The sequence below is a fragment of the Spermophilus citellus genome (assembly GCF_964194105.1).
Source record: "Spermophilus citellus genome assembly, chromosome: X".
Taxonomy (NCBI): Eukaryota; Metazoa; Chordata; class Mammalia; order Rodentia; family Sciuridae; genus Spermophilus; species Spermophilus citellus.
The window spans coordinates 13,503,384-13,522,066 of NC_138190.1; the positions used below are offsets into that span (position 1 = coordinate 13,503,384).

At 39.8% G+C, this 18,683-nt stretch overlaps 1 protein-coding gene across 1 annotated transcript in view; it reads left to right on the forward strand.

Moving 5' to 3' along the window:
* Positions 1–18,362, forward strand: part of CDKL5 (cyclin dependent kinase like 5) — a gene marked incomplete at its 3' end in the record, with an annotated part of 174,965 nt that extends 156,603 nt beyond the window's left edge. The window contains exons 13-18 of the mRNA XM_081277068.1: positions 272–373; positions 620–725; positions 3,133–3,256; positions 9,648–9,747; positions 14,909–15,028; positions 17,976–18,362. Of these exons, the coding sequence (XP_081133194.1) occupies positions 272–373; positions 620–725; positions 3,133–3,256; positions 9,648–9,747; positions 14,909–15,028; positions 17,976–18,362 (939 nt within the window). The remainder of the gene's footprint in view (positions 1–271; positions 374–619; positions 726–3,132; positions 3,257–9,647; positions 9,748–14,908; positions 15,029–17,975) is intronic.
* Between the last annotated feature and the right edge of the window lie 321 nt (positions 18,363–18,683).

Genomic DNA, 18,683 nt, shown 5'->3' on the forward strand with positions numbered 1-18,683 from the left:
TAGCCGGTTAAGGTACTAGTTATACTAGGCTAGGTGTAGTGTCACACACTGTAATCCCATCTACTTGGGAGACTAAGGCAGGAGGATCACAAGTTCGAGGCCAACCTAGGCAATTTAGCAAGACCCTTTCTCAAAATATAAAGGGCTAAGGATGTAGCTTAGGGGTAGGGCACCCCTGGATTTAGTCCCCAGTTTACTAAATAAAGACCATGTTGATTTTCATCTGTAGGAATAGGATGCTCGTATAAATCTTTTTGAATTTGACTTTCAGCCTGGAGAACAGCTCCCTCCAGAGATGACTGTGGCGAGACCTTCTGTCAAAGAGTCCTCCAGAGAAGGCACCTCTTCATTCCACACTCGTCAAAAGTCTGAGGTCTGAATTCTTCCCGAGTTGCTATGTTTTACTATAGGATGGTCTGTACAGATTGTTCACTCGGCGTCATTACAGCCTAGCTGGTAAACTTTATTCATACCCAGCCTCCCACAAATAAGTTAGACTGTCTTCTAAAGGAAGCCATTTTCCTCATGGCATTGTCTTGATTGGGCTCTGGTCTGACCTCATAGGTGACACTGTCATCAGTCTGTGGTTTAACTTCTATAAACTTGTTTCCTGCCTTAGGGTGGAGCGTATCATGACCCACATTCTGACGATGGCACAGCCCCCAAAGAAAACAGACATCTGTACAATGATCCTGTCCCCAGAAGAGTTGGCAGCTTTTATAGAGGTAAGCCACCCCCAGCATTAAGCAGGGTCGTCCTCTTTTCTCTGAGGAGTGCATCTCTAGCCCAAGCCCTGCACTACATTTTCCACACCCTGACTGACTTCAGACCTGCAACGTTCTTGCCTGCACTGTCACCTCTAGCAATTCTCTGCCTTTGTCTTCGTTCAGGCCCTCCTACCTTCTGCCTTGGGCTTGAGCTTCCTAACCTTCCCGTCTCCAAGGTACCCATCAAAATAGTCCCTGAAATAATCCTTCTGAAGCTGCATTCTGACCATACCACTCATTCATTCCATTTAGTCATAAAATACTTATGAATGTCACCTGTGTACCTGGTACTAGTCTAGCTTAGAACAAATATGTCAATGGGCAAGACAGCTAAAGATCTCCATCCTAATGGAGCTCACATTCTCAGGAAAGATTTCCAGTAAATGTAATCCATTACCCCCACCCCCAAAACCCTAATTCTCACCTGTTGAAAGGCCTTTGATGGCTTCCCATTGGCATCAGGACAAAATCTGAATTGTCTAAGATGGCATTCCAGACTGTCTGTGGTCTTGCTGCCAAGTCTGACTGGTACCCAGCCTGTGGGATTTGCACAGGCCATGCCCTTTAATGGCTTGAAACACATTCATCTTCCCTTGTTTGAAGAGCTTGTTCCTGTCTTTTTCTTTATAGTCCTCTTCCTGTGAGATCTTCCCTACCCACCCTAGATAAAGTATTTCCTCCTCTGTCCTACTCACAGTACCATGCCTCTTATACAATGCAGACCACATTGTGCTCATTCTCTATCTGCATTTCTCTCAGAAGGTTGTAAGCCTCTCAGAGATGCTGAGTTCTTGGACTGGGGGTGTAGCTCATTTAAAGAGCACTCACCCAGATTATGGGAGGCCTGGATTCAACCCCTAGTACTGCAAAAAAAAAAAAAAGTCTGATTTCTCTTCATCTGTTCTTCTTTTGATTAGCATACTGACAGGGCACAGTTTCATAAATATTTATTGTTTGAACTAAAGGAAAATTTCAAGTGTGTTTTCTACTTGCACAGCCTTAAAAATATGATGTTTAACAGTTGACTGAAATGTGCATCTGGGATTATATGAACTTAGGGGACATTGATAGAGAAAGACAAACCCTTTGGAGTGGTAACTAAAACCCTTGGGAACTAGCACCCTGGTGGAGAAAGGACAATAAGCCCACAGGTAGGAGGCTCTGCCTTGCAAATCCTTCAAGAGTCACCGCAGCCTTCTTTTATTTGTTGCTGGGAATTGAACTCATGGCCTTGTACATGCGAGGCAAGCATTCTACCATCAGTGTTGTTTTTATTTCCAAAATAAAAACATACACAAGAATACTTGGGGCTGGGGATGTGGCTCAAGTGGTAGCGCGCTCGCCTGGCATGCGTGCGTCCCAGGTTCGATCCTCAGCACCACATACCAACAAAGATGTTGTGTCCGCCGAAAACTTAAAGATAAATATTAAAAATTCTCTCTCTCTCTCTCCCTCTCCCTCTCTCTCTTTCTCTCTCTCTCCCTTAAAAAAAATGCTTGTATCATACACAAGAATACTTCTTGTTTTCATTCCTACTGGTCCAGAGTCGAGTGAAGGGCTGGGGTTGTGGCTCAGCATTAGAGTGTTCGCCTAGCATGTGTGAGGCCCTGGGTTCAATCCTCAGCACCACATAAAATAAAGATATTGTGTCCAACATAAATAAATATATATTAAAAGAGTCAAGTAAAATGTATCACTTACCTTGATATACATTCTGTATATTACTTTTACAAAGAAATTTACAGTATATTTTGATTTATGACTAAGTTTAGAAATTCATGGAAAAAATTAGTAACTGTCCCCTCCCTAAAAGTAGAAAAGTATCTACTTACCTACATTGTAGTTTAGTTTTCTGTTCATTCTTGAAATGAGAATGTAGAGAAAGATACTATTTTTGTGCACTAACAAAATTTCTTTGTAATTTAGCTTAAAAAATATGAGTGACACTGCCTTCCAAGTGTTTGGGCTTAAACTGGAGTTTATATTTTTCAGCACAAATGTTGTTAAAATTACTTCTAAGAAGTAGGTTGGGTCTATAATAAGAAAGCCTGAACTTAGATCAGTGGGGTGGGGGCTTTTAAATATCCTATATCAGTTGAAAGATTAGGTTTCTGTTGTGAAGTACATGTTGCCCTATGTTAACTGGCCCTTGCTGCAAGCAGTGAAGTAGGAAGAATGTTCCCTGGAAAGCCTCCAACCTCAGAAGACATGAAAGTTTTGCAAAAGGGAGATGAGGATTTTTCCTCATCTATTTCTTTAGTTAGTTTGTTTGTTTTATGTTCAAGAAAATGCAATAAAATGACATGAGAACTGCTTTGACCAAGAGTATATCTGTACATCAGTAACTTAGTTTTTCTTTATTCAGTGCCTTCTCCACGACCAGACAATTCTTTCCATGAAAATAACGTGTCAACCAGAGTTTCTTCCCTACCATCTGAAAGCAGTTCTGGAACCAATCACTCAAAAAGACAACCAGCATTTGATCCATGGTAAGTGTTTTGATTTAGTTTCATCTTCTTTTTTCGAATTATAGATTCAAGAATGCAAAGAAATTCTGGATAAACGTTAGCATTATTTCTCCTGCTTGGTCTTTCTCTCTCGAAAGATTTTTAGACAAGGAAGACATAATTTGTCATTATTTGTCTTTTTTTTAAAGTTAAACATCTATATTAAATATCATTTAAAAGAAAAAACTCTTACATCATTAAATACCTGATAATTTTCCATTGTATTTTTTGTTATATGAATGATAATATTTGTCGCTTCCCTTTATTGACATTGTACCCCATACTTTGCTTTGCACTTGTACATTGTCTCAGTCCATTCTCACAACTGCCCTTTGGAGTAGGGATTACCCCCATTTTATAGAAACTGAAGCTTGGAAGTCAAGGAACTTTCCTGATGCTGGATAGTCAGTCACATGGATGAGGGAGTCCAAATTTAGACCTAAATGGGTTCTGACTCCAAAGCTTGTAGCTTTCATCTTCGTACCACCTGCCTTTCATTCATGGTAAAAAGTCAGAAGTAAGAACAGCTCTTCATATGCTACCCTAAAAAGGTTCAAATGTTGTGGTAAATTTTCTTATCCTTTTTCTTTTTGTATCATATGTAGTAGAGTCCTAACAGACTAAGTGTTACACTGGAAGTAAGATATCGTGATTGATGTCAACTTATTTATTTATTTGTAGTTGTAGATGGATATAATACCTTTATTTTATTGATTTATTTTTATATGGCACTGAGGAGCAAACCCAGGGCCTCACATGTGGTAGGCAAGCACTCTACCACTGAGCCACGACTCTAGCTCTGATGTCAACTTTTAACCCTGTAACTTTATATGCCCCTCAGTTTGCTTATCTGTAAAATAGGGCTAAGCAGAGGCACTTCCCAGGCCAAGGATATAGTTCAGTGGAAAAGCATAGTGCTCAGCATGCACAAGGCCCTGGGTTCAATTTCCCAGCACTGCAGGGTTAAAAAAAAAATAGCAATTCCCTCATAGAGTTCATGTGATAATTAAATGAGGTAACTCATAAAAATTACCCAGAATAGTGTCTGTCATCTTATGGGCTCATTAATGTTAGTGGCTGCAGTTATTATGCTTAGTATCATATAGCTTCACTCTGACTTGTTAAATGTTTCCCCTCCACCTAACTTTGCCAATAAACTTTCATGCATTCTGCCTCTTTGTGGCTGTTTTGTGCTCCCTGGGGTGTAGAGATTTACTGTGCATTAACCCTAGAGCACAGGTACCAGTGTTGACTATTCTCAGATGTAGCTTTGATGAGCCCTGAAAATATTGTCTAAAGTATGAGAATACATTAACATGGTTGGAAGGAATAGAGTTTTTTTGGTAAATGAAGTGGTGATAATTTAGAAGACAATCAGTTGTTGGGCATGGTCACCACCATGTAATCCTAGAACCTGTAATCACCTGTAATCCTAGCAACTCTGGAGACTAAAGCAGCAGTATCGTAGTTCAAAACCAGCCTTAGCAACTTAGGAAGGCCCCAAGCAACTTAGCAAGACCCTGTCTCAAAAAAAATGGTGGGGGGGGGGGGGCTGGGATTATGGCTCAGCAGTAGAGTGCTCACCTTGCATGTGCAAGGCCCTGGGTTCGATCCTCAGCACCACATAAAAATAAATAAAAGTTATTGTGTACAACTACAAAAAAATAAATATTAAAAAAAAAACTGGGTCTGGGATTGTGGCTCAGTGGAAGAGTGCTTGCCTCACATGTGTGAGGCACTGGGTTCAATTCTCAGCACCACATATAAATAAATGAATAAAATAAAGGTTCATCAATACTAAAAAATATATTTAAAAAACAATAAATGGGGGCTGGGCATATATAGCTCAGTCAGTAGAGTGCTTGTCTCTCATGCACAAAGCCTTGGGTTCAATCCCCAGCACCACAAAAAAAAAAAAAAAAAAAAAAAAATGGCTGAGGCTGTAGGTCAGTGGTAAAGCACCCCTGGGTTCAATCCAGGTACCAAAAGAAAAAAGAGAGAATCAATTACAGATTACCATAGTCATGTGAAAGCTAGGTCAGAATCAAAATTAAATCTAGGGGCTGGAGTTGTAGCTTAGTGGTAGAGTGCTTGCCTACTAGCACATGTGAGGCACTGCTTTCAATCTTCAGCACCACATAAAAATAAAAAATAAAGGTATTGTGTCCATCTATGACTTAAAAATTATTTAAAAAAATTTTAAATCCAAAAGTGTGATAGTCAGTAATATTATTATGTCTTTTTCTGGTTTTTGTTTTTTAGAAGGTGGTTTGGGTTTGGTTTGGTGCTGGAATGAACCCAGGGCGTGGCATATGCTAGGCACATGCTCTGCCACTAAGCTGCTCCCCCAGCTCCTCATTTCTGTCCTTTTGATAATCCACTTGAGTAGTAGAACTTTAGATATGGATATATGGATAAACCTGAAATCAGTTGTTTTAGGAGAATCAGAGGCACAATTGGGACATTGAACTTTAGCCAAGTCTTCATTGAGTATTCCTTGCTCTGATATTGCTGATTTGAGGCTTGAGACGGTTCCAGCATTGCAGTAGTAAATTGGCTCTCTTCTTTTGCCCCCTGCCAACCCCTCCTGATAATGCTGCTATGACACATCTCTTTCATATAACATATCTTATTTGATCTAGTAATCTAAGGGCAGCCTGTTTCTCCTGTATAACAGTATAACTTCTTTGGGGAAGAGAATATTTGTACAGTGTACACTTTGTCTGCAATGAAAAAAATGAAGCTACTATGTCATATTTTTAAAACAACAAATAGATATTGTGGTATAATACCCAGAGTTGTTGTTATTCCGGCCACCTTAGCTGCCTTGAACCCACTTAAGAACTGAGAGATGAGCCAGGATATCTCAGAACAAGAAAAAGAGAGTCTGTGCAGCCAGATTCATCATCTTTACTAATAGGATGACACCTCTACCCTTGCTTGGAGCCTGTTTGTCTATTATGCCTAATTCTAGCAGTTGGTGCTGAGGTTGTCAGGGCAAGAAACAGTCCCAGGTAACAATGCAATGTGCAGAAGAAGCAGCATCACGAACAGTAGGTGTAGAGAAAAGCAGGTGTTTCTGTCTTAGGCCCCCAGTGAGAAAATTATGCACATCATAGATATCCACTTAGAGTATATGTTATAAAATAGATAATATTTACTCTGTTTAAAAAGACAAATTGGGGCTGGGGCTGTAGGTCAGTGGCAGAGCACTTGCCTAGCATGGGTGAGGCACTGGGTTCCATCCTCAGCACCACATACAACAATAAATAAAATGAAGGCATGCTGTCCATCTACAACTATAAAAAAATTTTTAAAAAAGACAAATTGTATAAATGTTTAGAAAGACTGCCATCAAAATTGGATTAAATGACACTTGAAATAGTAAATTAATTTGAAATCCCACTATTTAGGTGAAGAATTGCTGTAACTTACTTACATAATCCCAGACTCTCTTTTTTCATATAAAGTTATAGATATATTGTATCCATTATAGCTTGTCACCTAACTTTAAGAATTACTCCTATGGAATCGTTCACTATAGCTCTCTCCTCTCACACATTAGCTGACCACCCTAGTCACGCTGCCAGGGGAGGGGAGGAGGCAGGGAAAGAATCACAGAGTAATGCCTCTCACCTCTTCAACTCGCCTTCCATGCTGCTTCCAGGATTACTAAAGCCTCTATGGCTGACCCTGCTGCCTCATCTCCATCCCATCCTCTTTCCCTGTGAGTCTGGGAGCAGCTTTAATGAGGTCAGGCTCCTTTTTGATTTATCTGTATGTCTCTGACACCTAACACAGGGCCTAGCACCTAAAAAGTACTTAGTAAATGTTGGCTGATTTTGATTAAGTAGCTTTTGGTTTTCATTCCTCCCTTTGGAATTTCCTCTTTCTCCTTGACTGATTATGGAAATTGCTGTTGTGTTAGATGACATTGGAGTCACATGACTGTAAAGGAAGTCACCTGTTTACCATTTGACCCCCCCCTTCCCCCCACATATGCACTGTTCTTTTGGGAGCTGCTGCCCCCAATAATGTGCCAGGTGCCTGGAGGGGTGATCTTTCTCAAAGCATACATCCCTGAGATTAATGCTGCTCTTCTTTGCCCTATTTAACATGAAACTGCTGTCTGTACTGGGTAGAATCACATGGACCACAGAGCACAGATGAGGAAAATGGTCAGCCACACTCTTGCGTGTTTGACTCACTCCCATGTTCGAGGCTTCTTTTTCCATCCTTAGTACACCATATAGCTTTTCAAGTGCCTATATTCTGGGCCTCTGCTCTCTGTATCTCTCTTTCCATCTCTCTCTCTCTCTTTCCATCTCTCTCTCTCTCTCTCTGGCTTTTCTCTTTTCTGTTGCTCTGTGAATTATCTAGGTATGTATGTTTGGTGTAGTTTCCCCCTGGATTTGTTTTTTCTCACTGTCTTCAGTCTGTCTTTTGTGATGCAAACATACGCATGTTTCAATCCTAGCTTTCATCTGGTTCAGGGGTAATTTATTACCTTTTTTCTTTTGGCCTCTGTGATTTTTCACAGCCTAGATCTGAGCCCCACCACCCACTCAGCTTCAGCTCAAAACTGTTTTCCTCATCATTCCTCCTATCCCTTCTGGACTGTTTACCCAGCACCCTTTGAAGAGACCTTACAGAGAGGGTCTTTGATCCATCTTCCCTCAACTCAACTCTGCAACACCTAACTTCAGACTCTGAGCTGTTTCCTCCCCACTCCTTCTCCTCTTTCATTACCCTCCCAGCTTCAACTCTCCCTTTCATCTTATTCTCCTTTTCATCCTGGACAGACTCTCCTCTTTCCAGGAAAAATCCTTCTCTTCCTAGAACTGGTGTCTCATCCTTCCTTTCCTCTCCTGCCAGAGTTAATATTCTTAGAGTAATGCCTTCCCCTTCTGAAATTGCATTCATGTTGAGATTGTTTTCCTTTATAGTACTACACTGCATCTAAAGAATCTTTAACTTTCTACCACCCCATTTCCCCATTCTTGCTCATTTCATCATGTCTGAACTTTGGTTTTTTTTTGGGGGGGGGTACCTAGGGACAGATTCCAGGGGCACTCTACCACTGAGCCACATCCCCAGCCTTGTTTATTTTGAGACAGGATCATGCTGAGCTGCTGAGGCTGGCCTCAAACTTGCAATCCTCCTGCCTTAGCCTCCCAAGTTGCTAGGATTACAGGCATGCACCATTGCACCTGGCTATGCCTGAAGTTTTCTGGCTGTAGTTTCGGGTTGAAGTGTCATGATTTGTTGAAAAACAAAACTTTTTATTTCACAACTTGGAACTCTCAGTGATGTTTAAAATTGCAAGTCCCAGTAAGTTTCTGGAACACTTGGACCTACCATACCAGTTTTTACTTCTTGGCCATTCCCATTAAGTTTTAGACTAAATGCTTAAGAAGAAATGGTCACTGTGCCACTAAGCAGTCACTTTTACTCTCAATTTTAGAGAATAGCTTATAAAAGAAATCCAATCATTTGAGAAAAAGGCTCTGCACAGTCATATAGTTATTGAAATTAAAAGTAGGGTCCATGAAATGTGAGTTCTTCAAGAATAACACTAGTCAAGTTGCTTTTTAAAGAGTGTAAGTTAAATTAATATAAGTCCTCTTTCAACATACAAGTATAGGCATTTTTTGAGGCCACGGCATTATTTCCTATCTTTTAAGTATCTTCTATTTTTATTAAAATACCTGGTGTTATCCATGGCATTAAGCTTAATGTCAGTGTTTTCAGTTAGAAGCTTTTTCTTTCCATGAGCACTTTGTATTAAAGCATTCATCCTATCTATGTTTTTAAGTATTTTTTTTATTTAGCTTTAATAAATGAATAAAAGGTTTAATAGAGAGGAATTTTCCAGTGTCAGGCCATTTTTTTTATTTGTAATGTTTCTGTAGCAGCATTGATTTTTTAATGTTCAATATCTTGGCAAGCTGCTAATAATAAACTCGTTGAAATGTTTTTAAAAAGGTAAATAGAAAAATGAAGGTATTAAAAATGTTTCTGCTCTTTTCTTGGAGGGTTACAGAAAAGGCATCCTCTAAGCTGTGTGCTTTGCAGAATCTCTAATTCTAAGGCTTTCAGCAGCATGAAAATGGTCCAGCAGCATAGTTACAGATCATTTGTAACAGTGCCCAAATTGCTAGTGTGAGTGAGCCTGTGCCGAAAAATACCCATTAACTATGGTTGATTAGATTCAGTTCCTCCTGTGCTTTTTTCGAGGACCTTTACCTGTGTGCTTGATTCTTCATGGCTGTTTGCACCTGGTGTCGTGCATTTTTAGTCTTCATTATGCTGGTCACACAGTGGCAAGAGATTGATTGAAAGATCAATATGATAAAAATGTCTTCTCATTTAGGAAAAGTCCCGAAAATATTAGTCATTCTGATCAACTCAAGGAAAAGGAGAAGCAAGGCTTTTTCAGGTCAATGAAAAAGAAAAAGAAGAAATCTCAAACAGTAAGTAGATAGCCAATTTCTATGTATAATGGCATGGGTTTCTGCATTATTCTGTGGATATATTACACTCTGTACATGGCAATCAAAGTTAATTTTTTGCTGAGACTTGACATGCATACACTGTAGATGTCTCTTTTTGAAATTCTATACAACTGTCCTGTCACAAAGTCTTTTCTAGATTCAGCAGATCTTCAAGAATAGAAGAAATTTAATTTGGATGAAAGAGAACACTTTAAGCCTCTTTCAATAAACTTCTTATCCATATAGATTTATATTCCTGTAAAAACTATGGAGATGAAAAATTTGTTTCTCTCTGGGGGCATAAAGATATGCGAAAACTTAGAAAACAGTTTTGATTTACATTTAAATCTTGAAATTCATAAATAACCATCATTCCTTATCCTCCTGGCTGATTGTAGAATTCCCATGTTGACAAGTATGTTTCTGTGCTGTATAGTCACAGAGAGATGATCACATCAGATGTTTCAGAGCTTGCTTTAGTAGGTAAACATGTTTCCCCTGTAGTATCACTGTGAGTTGGGCTGCGCTTTAGCTCCTGGGAGCTCTCAGCCTGAACAAAAGGCTGGTACTAAGTACATCACTTCACTGAGCCACCCAAGTGAGAATTCTATTGGCTAGAGACTTGAGAAAATGTGGGGGAGCCAGGCCTCCAGGACAGCAACAGGTGGTTCTTTGCCCATCTGAGGCCTGCTTCCCCCTTAGCTTCATGAAACCTTCAAAATTAGATGAGGTTGAGTTAGCCATTTTAAGTGATTTTGATTCCAGCTGTACTTCATGCATGATATGCTCTCATTTATTTGAAGAAGAAAATTGCCTAATCCAAATGGCCTGTTTGGACGGACTTCATTGATTTCATCTGTAAGATTAATAGATTAGACTCAGTGTTTTTGAGGCCCTTTTCATTATGAAAATTCTAGAATTGTGACTCAATGGTAAGTAAAGATGAGATAGGTGATAGTAGCGAGTATATAACCTAGAATCAGGATTTTTGTTTCATAAATGTTCTAGAAATGTTAACAAAGATCTTTCTTAGATTAGCTTTCTAGACCATTCTTTCACTTGCTTGCTTATAAAATTTATGTATTTCATGATAAAATAAATATGACCTCATTATAGAAAAATGTGTAAAATGTTTGTGGAAGAAAAGGGGGTGGGGGGTGTTTTAAGAGTGGTTTTTTTGGGGGGGCTACTAGGGATTGAACTCAGGGGCTGGCACTTGACCACTGAGCCACATCCCCAGCCTTATTTTGTATTTTATTTAGAGACAGGATCTTGCTGAGTTGCTTAGTACCTCACATTTGAGGTTAGCTTTGAACTTGCAATCCTCCTGCCTCATCCTCCCAAGCTGCTGGGATTATAGGCATGCACCACCATGCCCAGATTAAGTTTGTTTTAAATAATAGTAATAATTATAGTATAATTTTATATTCTGCCTTTTTACAATATATTAATCTGTGTCTATATACACACAATATTGTATGCTACTTCACAAAACTTTATTATCTTCAATTTAATGCCTGCATAATATTCCTGAAATGTTCATTTGAGTTTAAAAAAATAAATTAAACCTACCCTTATCTCTAACTGAAGCTCACCTAAAATGAAAAGTTAAATCAAAATGCCATAGTTGGGCACAGTAATCACACTGACTTCAGGAGGCTAAGATAAAGGGATCATAAGTTCCAAGCCGGCCTTGACAACTTAGTGAGACCTTGTCTCAATATAAGAATATAAAGAGGGCTGGGGATATAGTTCAGTTGGTAGAGTGCTTGCCTTGCATGCACAAGGCCCTGGGTTCAAACCTCATCACCACAAAGAAAAATAAAAAGGACTGGGGATGTAACTCAGTAGTATAATGCCCCTCGTTATATTCCCCAGTACTATTTAAAAAAAGAAAAAGAAAAAAATGCCACTCAATCAGATATTACTTACATTTGTTGCTGAGAGTAGATGAACAAATAGACCTATATTAGCCTAGGGATGCTTAAAATATTTAAAGTGCTGAAAAAAATAAATACAACATTTACCATTGTCTACAGAACATATTCATCATGATCGTTGAAACTTAGCTACCTCATCCTGACCACTGTGAGTTTTATTTTAAGGTTTTTGTTCTTAACCACAGATCTGCAGCCATTTTAAGTGATTAAATGACAGAAAATAGTAAGAATCAAGGAATTGAAACTGTTTTTGTATTTAGAGTTAGGTTTTAATGTCCATCTGCCTTAGACTGACATTAAACCTAAAGCCCCTGATTCAGTGAGGCCAAGTAGAGTATATACATATTGACTGACTTTATTATTCAGGATACAGTTACTTAGATATTTAATAGTATAGATCAGGGTAAATAGGAAAATTACTATTTTCTAACATCTCTTTGACTTAAACTTACTTTTTATTAGATATTTAAATTAACTGCAAAATATCTGTCCTCATGCCATCATGCTTTACACCTTCCAAAGCAAAAGTTTTTTAAATACCACCGTATTTTTTTAACTAAAGACAAACTATTTAAGGCCTTTTTTGAATGAGCAAACGTAATTAAAGTTCATTTGTTTTCACTTTCTAGAATTGAACAAAAGGAAACTAAAACAAACTTTGTAAGATTTAGGCATTATAACTTTTGCATAGGCTTCAAAGAAATTCTGATGTCCAGTGCACATAGAGAGGTGTGACATTTTAAAAGTTGGTGGATCTTAAATCTAGTTGAACCCTTTTGTTTCATTAGCACAGGAACTGAGCCCAGGCAGGTTGTGACCTGCCCAACACATAGTCAGTTGGGCTTAGTCCTGCTGGGCCCATTGTTGTGAAAGGCCTGGGAGGAGGAGGGAGCTCTCTTCTGACCTCTTTAGCAATGGGTCTTAAATTGTGCCCTGGGTTCTTGTCATTAGATTAGGAAATTAGAGCATGGGATATTTTTCCTGAATGTCCTCATACACAAACCCATAAAAGATGGTCTGTGAATACCTTTATTACTTTCTAGTTCTCCGACAATTGAGATATCCAAAAGAGAGAAAAGGGGTGCCAAAAATTAATTCTATATTGTAAAGGTGCATGCTTTGACTCAAGCAAATCTGGAAGCTGCCTTGGGAAATCTGGCTTCAGTTACATATCCAGAGAGTTACATAAGCCCTCAGAGCATATGGTGACTTTGCCAACTTGGTAATTGTATTCTACTTGGTATCTCAACTTGCAATGATGCTTCAATTTAAAGATTGAACTTTCTGTTTCTTCACTTGAAAAGCCAATTTTCTAAATTGTGCCAAATATTTTCCACTGGGTAAATATTTCTAACAGTGTACAAGAAGGCTGCTTGCTCAATGTTAGCATCCCAGAACAGTGGTAGTCCTCTTCCAAGTGATGTATTCTGGCTCAAGAGTTGACCAAATTTATAAAGGATTTACAGTATCTCTTTTCCCATTAATAGGCAAATTATATTGTTATTTTTTAGTTGCTAAATTTCTCTCTAGCAATTAGGAAAAGATTGAAATTCATCAGCAGCTCATTAAACAATTGTTTATAATAATTTTATTTCGATAATAAATAAATTCTTAAATGTTTCATAAGCTTAATCTGAACAGATGTGTATAGGTTTCCAGGCATTCCTACCATAGGTATTGATCATGACCACATATTATAGGCTTAGAAGAAGTTCATGCTTGCCTTGAACTTAACTTATTGACCTCTTCATATCCATGTGAAAAATGAAACAGAACCATTCTAGATGCTCAGCACAAAGATTCTTTCAGTGACCGTTAATATTTAACAAATTGAAGGCTGCCAAGGGTTATTAGTTTCAATTAAAACACTTTTTTTTTTTTTGCAATTAGTTTATTTGTATCTTATATTGCAGACAGATTCCACCAACGGGGAGAATCCAAGCATCAAGAAATCCCTCTTTCCTCTTTTTAATTCAAAGAATCATTTAAAGCATAGTTCTTCTTTGAAAAAGCTTCCTGTAGTCACTCCACCCATGGTACCCATTTTTATGTATGGTAGCCCTGAAAACTGCTCCAGTAAACTTGTTTTACTGATGACAAAAGCATGTCTTATTTTCGTGGGGTCATATTCTCTTTGTGCTAGTTAAGTACCTGAGCCAGTTCCATAAATTCACCGGGATATAAAATCTTTGTCATTCTGGATTTTTTGGAATCAGTTAAGGATGTTGACACATAACATCTATTAAACAAACTAGTGAAAGGCTAGTTTGGGTTGTCTGATTAGCCAGTTATTGGCAGACAACATTTATGAAGTCCCTTATTTCTTGTAAAGAATTTGATTAACATTTACACTTAACAAATGTCTTTGCATTTGGCTCACAAAGTTTGTTAACATTTGGTTGGCAGTTTGTTTCTTTGAAACTAAGTTTGAGTTGACCAAATTAAGTGAGCTTGCAGGCTCCATGAAAAAAATAGCTTCTACTAGTTGGTGACTTGTTCTTTCCTTGCCTGGCTCTAGCTTTTGCTGGTCACTTAATTTAAAGCCACAATTTTGCTTGGCATGTGGCATAACTCTCCTTTGTTCACCAAAACTGGTGAATAGACTAATTGCATTCACTTGGAATTTGTGGTACAAATTTCCAGCATTTTTCCAGTGTATAATACTAGATCCAAATGTACTGGGTAACGTTGGGACTATGATTCAAACTGTACTTTCCCACTTCACTATCCTTGAAGACCTACTAGACTTCTTTGGCACCACCAACTATAGTGTTTGGATCATTTTCCCAGCAGGGAAATTTTTTTTGTTGTTTTATTGAACTGGTTCATAACCTAACTGCAATATGGAATGAGGATACGACATCAATTCCTGGTACAGCCCAATTTAACTGCTCTCTCTTACAGCGACTAAAACTAACAGCATGGGAATGCTTTAAGGGTTGAGGTTTCAACAAAGCTGCATGACATCTGCCAATTTTTCCTAATGCAGGGAAAATTATTAAGAGGGCAGCAGAATTTAACTAGCATCACTTGCATTATGAATATTGGGAGAGTTTTGGTTTCTTTATCCCCCCCACCCCCTTTGAGTTTTGGTTTGGTTCAATTTGCTTTCTGGTTTGGTTCTCCTCTTGGGTGTGGCTATATATCTTAAATAGATTTATTGGTGTGCTTGTTGAAACCTTGTCCACCTTTCACTCTAGGTGCCCAATTCTGACGGCCCTGACCTTCTGACATTACAGAAAGCCATTCACTCTGCTAGCACTTCAAGCAGCAGACCAAAGGAGTGGCGTCCTGAGAAGTTCTCAGATCTACAGATCCAAGTGAGTGGAACCTACACTACTCCTAGACTCTCTGACTCTGCAGCAAGTCCTAGGGAGGAAGGCAGGGGAGAGAAAAGTTAGTTTCTCGGTGTTACGGCAACACTGAGGGCCTCCTTCAAATAGATAATAGCCAGGTATATCTTGGGAGTCTGGATGAATCATGCTTCAATGACTCACGTCCTCGTGGGGGAAAACTGAGTCTCTAAGCCTTTACCTAGCTGGGGAGGGGACAGAGAGGTTAAGGGAATGAAAAAGATACAGTCCTATCCTCCAAATACTCTACAGCCCAGGAGAGAGATTCATAAAGATTGTGGTGAAAAGTGAGGTCAGCTATAAAATGTTGAGAGAATGAATGGAGATGGTGGGAAGATTAAGATTTTCTTAAAAGTAGTAGAATACAAATTGGGTCTTTTTTTAATATTTTTTTTAGTTGTCAATGAACCTTTATTTTATTAGTATGCAGTGCTGAGAATTGAACCCAGTGCCTCACACATGCTAGGCAAGAGCTTTACTGCTGAACTATGACCCCAGCCCCCAAAATTGGTTCAGATATACATATAGATAGGATTATCTTTCATGAAAGAACATTTCATTCCCTGAAACCTATGCTATCTCAGAAGAAAAAAAAACAGGCAAACAATTGCATTAGGAACTACAAATTGGACAGTATTGTATAGGCACATTTATCTACTGTAGTGGGGCAATAAGCAGAAATTGAGTCACTAAATTTTTTAAGTAGTGGAGGTTTATCTCCTTTAAACAGCTTGTCAATTAGAGAAGTTTCAATATTGTAAATTTCAGTATCCCACAATAAGCATAGTTACATAATTTGTCGATTTCTTTAATCAAATCACAGGTTTCTGTGATTTGGAGGTGGGGCCTTTACTCATTACAGGTTTTCTATTTGTTCTCTTTAACTGTAAGCTGTTACTTAGAGCTGGGAACAGGAGTTCCCCAAATGGCTATCCTCTTTATCCAACCATTTATATTTTCTGCTTCTGATGTCATATGGGCTGGGGGCAGTGGGGGAATAGAGAACCAGATATCCAAGTATATTGGAACACAGGCTCCAAGTGAGGGCCCAATGCTTAGAAACTCCATGGTGAAACTGTTTCCTTTGCCAAGAAGCTTTTTTCAAGTAACTTTTCATCTCCAGCTGATTCTGGATTATTGTAATTGCTCAATAGTTACATGTGATTAGGGCTATAAAAAATCCCCAGGAGTCTCATTGTGTTACCATAACAATTTAATAAAAAATGAAAAAACAAAAACACCTTTGAGCACTTACAGTGCGCAGGGTACTATGCCGCCTCCTGTGGGGACCCATGGCTTTCTTAGAAAGATCTTGGAATAGTGTTGGAGGATACTTCCCCTGGAGCAGTTAGTTCCTCCTTGAGTTGATTCTCAAGCCTTTTACCTTGGCTTTCTTTCTTTTAACATTTTTTAGTTGCAGATGTACATAATAGCTTTATTTTATTTATTATTTATTTTTTATTCTGGTACTGGGATTTAACCCAGGGGTGCTATAACACTGAGCTCCATCCCCAGCCCTTTTTATTTTTTATTTTGAGACAGGGTCTCACTAAGTTGGTAAGGACCTCGTTAAGTTGTTGAGGCTGGCTTTGAACTTGAACTTTGATTCTCCTGCCTCAGACTCCTGAGCTGCTGGGATTACAGGCCTGCACCACCACGCCTGGCTATTTTATTTATTTATTTTTATGCAGTTCTGAGAATCAAACCCAATGCCTCACACGTGCTAGGCAAGTGCTCTGCTACTGAGCTACAACCCCAGCCCGTAACTTGGCTTTCAACATCGTGTTCCTTCAAACCCTGTGGTGTTCCTGGAGATTTTCAACATCTTATTCAAATTTGGCTAGCCCTAAATGTATGTCCCTTGTACTGTGACACTCAGAGTAAAGGTAAAGATATTAGCAGGCAGAGCTGCCCCAAGGCTAGGATTGTAGTCTGAGTGATAAGAGTCCAGCAATAGTGATTGGCTGTGCATGTCTAAGGGCTTTCCATGCCTCTTCTGATAGTGGCCTTCACATGCCCCATGATAGAGGTGGAGAATAGGGAAGTCAGCTGCCTTTGATCATTGAGGAACCTGAGGCTCGGGAGTTACCCGAGAGTATTTGGCTAGCCTGGGGCAGAACATGTCCAGGACCCTGCCTTCTGCCTTGATGCCACTCTTCCTCCACAGTGCAGCCCCTTATGGGCCTTCAGCCATGGACAGTCAGGCAGAGCTGCTGTGAGTCCATGTTAGGAGTTGACAGCCTTCTGTGAATGAAAAATTAGGTTCTGTAGGGGTTTTGCTTTTGTGCTTTGCATTGTTTATGCCCAGATCTTACACCACCACCCCCCACCATACATTCACATAAAAGTAACTATAGCAGGGCACATTTAGATTTTACATATCAAAGAAAAGGGGAAATCAGATAGATGAGAACAAAAAGGGCTATACAATTTTTTAGCTCAGTGCATTGCTGCCGAACTAAAGCATTGCATTCTTCCAGCTTCTCTTGCAGCTAGATAAGGTTGTGTGCCTGAGTTCTAGCCAGTGAAATATTAAGTGGAAGCATTATGTGGAACTTTTGGGAAGTCTTCTCAAAAAGGAGAAAAACATCCCTTCTTATATTTCTTCTTCCTATGGTTGAAGCATGAAACTCCATAGTAAGACAGGATGCAGCCAGATTGATGGAGCCTGGGCCTCTGAGCAGCACCCACCAGCTCTAGTTGTCTTCTAGATTTTCACATGAGAGGACGGTGACTATAGTCTTCTTTGAAGAAACTCAGAAGGCAGCTAGAGCTGGGCTAGCCCTTCCAGCTTGCCCTCCCAGCTTACCCTCCCTGGCTTCTTTTAGTCTTGTCCCCTTTGAGCTCCATTTTCTCCCAGCGCCCTGGTCTACTCAGAATTTAATACTATATACGTTCTCATCCTTTCTTTCAGAGCCAGCCGTTAAAATCACTGCGCAAGCTGTTACATCTCTCTTCGGCCTCAAATCATCCGGCTTCCTCAGATCCCCGCTTCCAGCCCTTAGCAGCTCAACAAACCAAAAATTCCTTCTCAGAAATTCGGATTCACCCCCTGAGCCAGGCCTCTGGTGGGAGCACCAACATCCGGCAGGAGCCCACACCAAAGGGCAGGCCAGCCCTCCAGCTGCCAGGTCAGATGGATCCTGGTTGGCACGTGTCCTCTGTGACCAGGAGTGCCACAGAGGGGCCTTCCTATTCTGAACAGCTGGGTGCCAAGAGTGGGCCAAATGGGCACCCATATAACAGAACAAATCGCTCACGAATGCCAAATCTGAACGATTTAAAAGAGACAGCCTTGTAATTTGTGCTGGGGTGGGGGGAGGGGGGACGAGCCAGTTGGGAAGGGAGGGCGCGGGGTGGGCTGGGGAATGGGCTGGGCCAGGGTGGTAAGCCAGTATTTTCAGCTTTATGAAGGTGTGTGCAATATTGTATGTGTAGGGCCATCTGGCTCCTCACAGCCACAAATGCTAGTCAGGGATCTTAGAGCCACAGGAGTTCCTTAGGGATCGCCACTCCCCCACAGGTCTTGTGTGAGAATGGATAGACTGTGCCATTGAGGAAGAAGAAATTCTTGCCAGTTTCTCCCCCTTACATTCCAGCTTTAGTGCAATCTCTGTTGAAC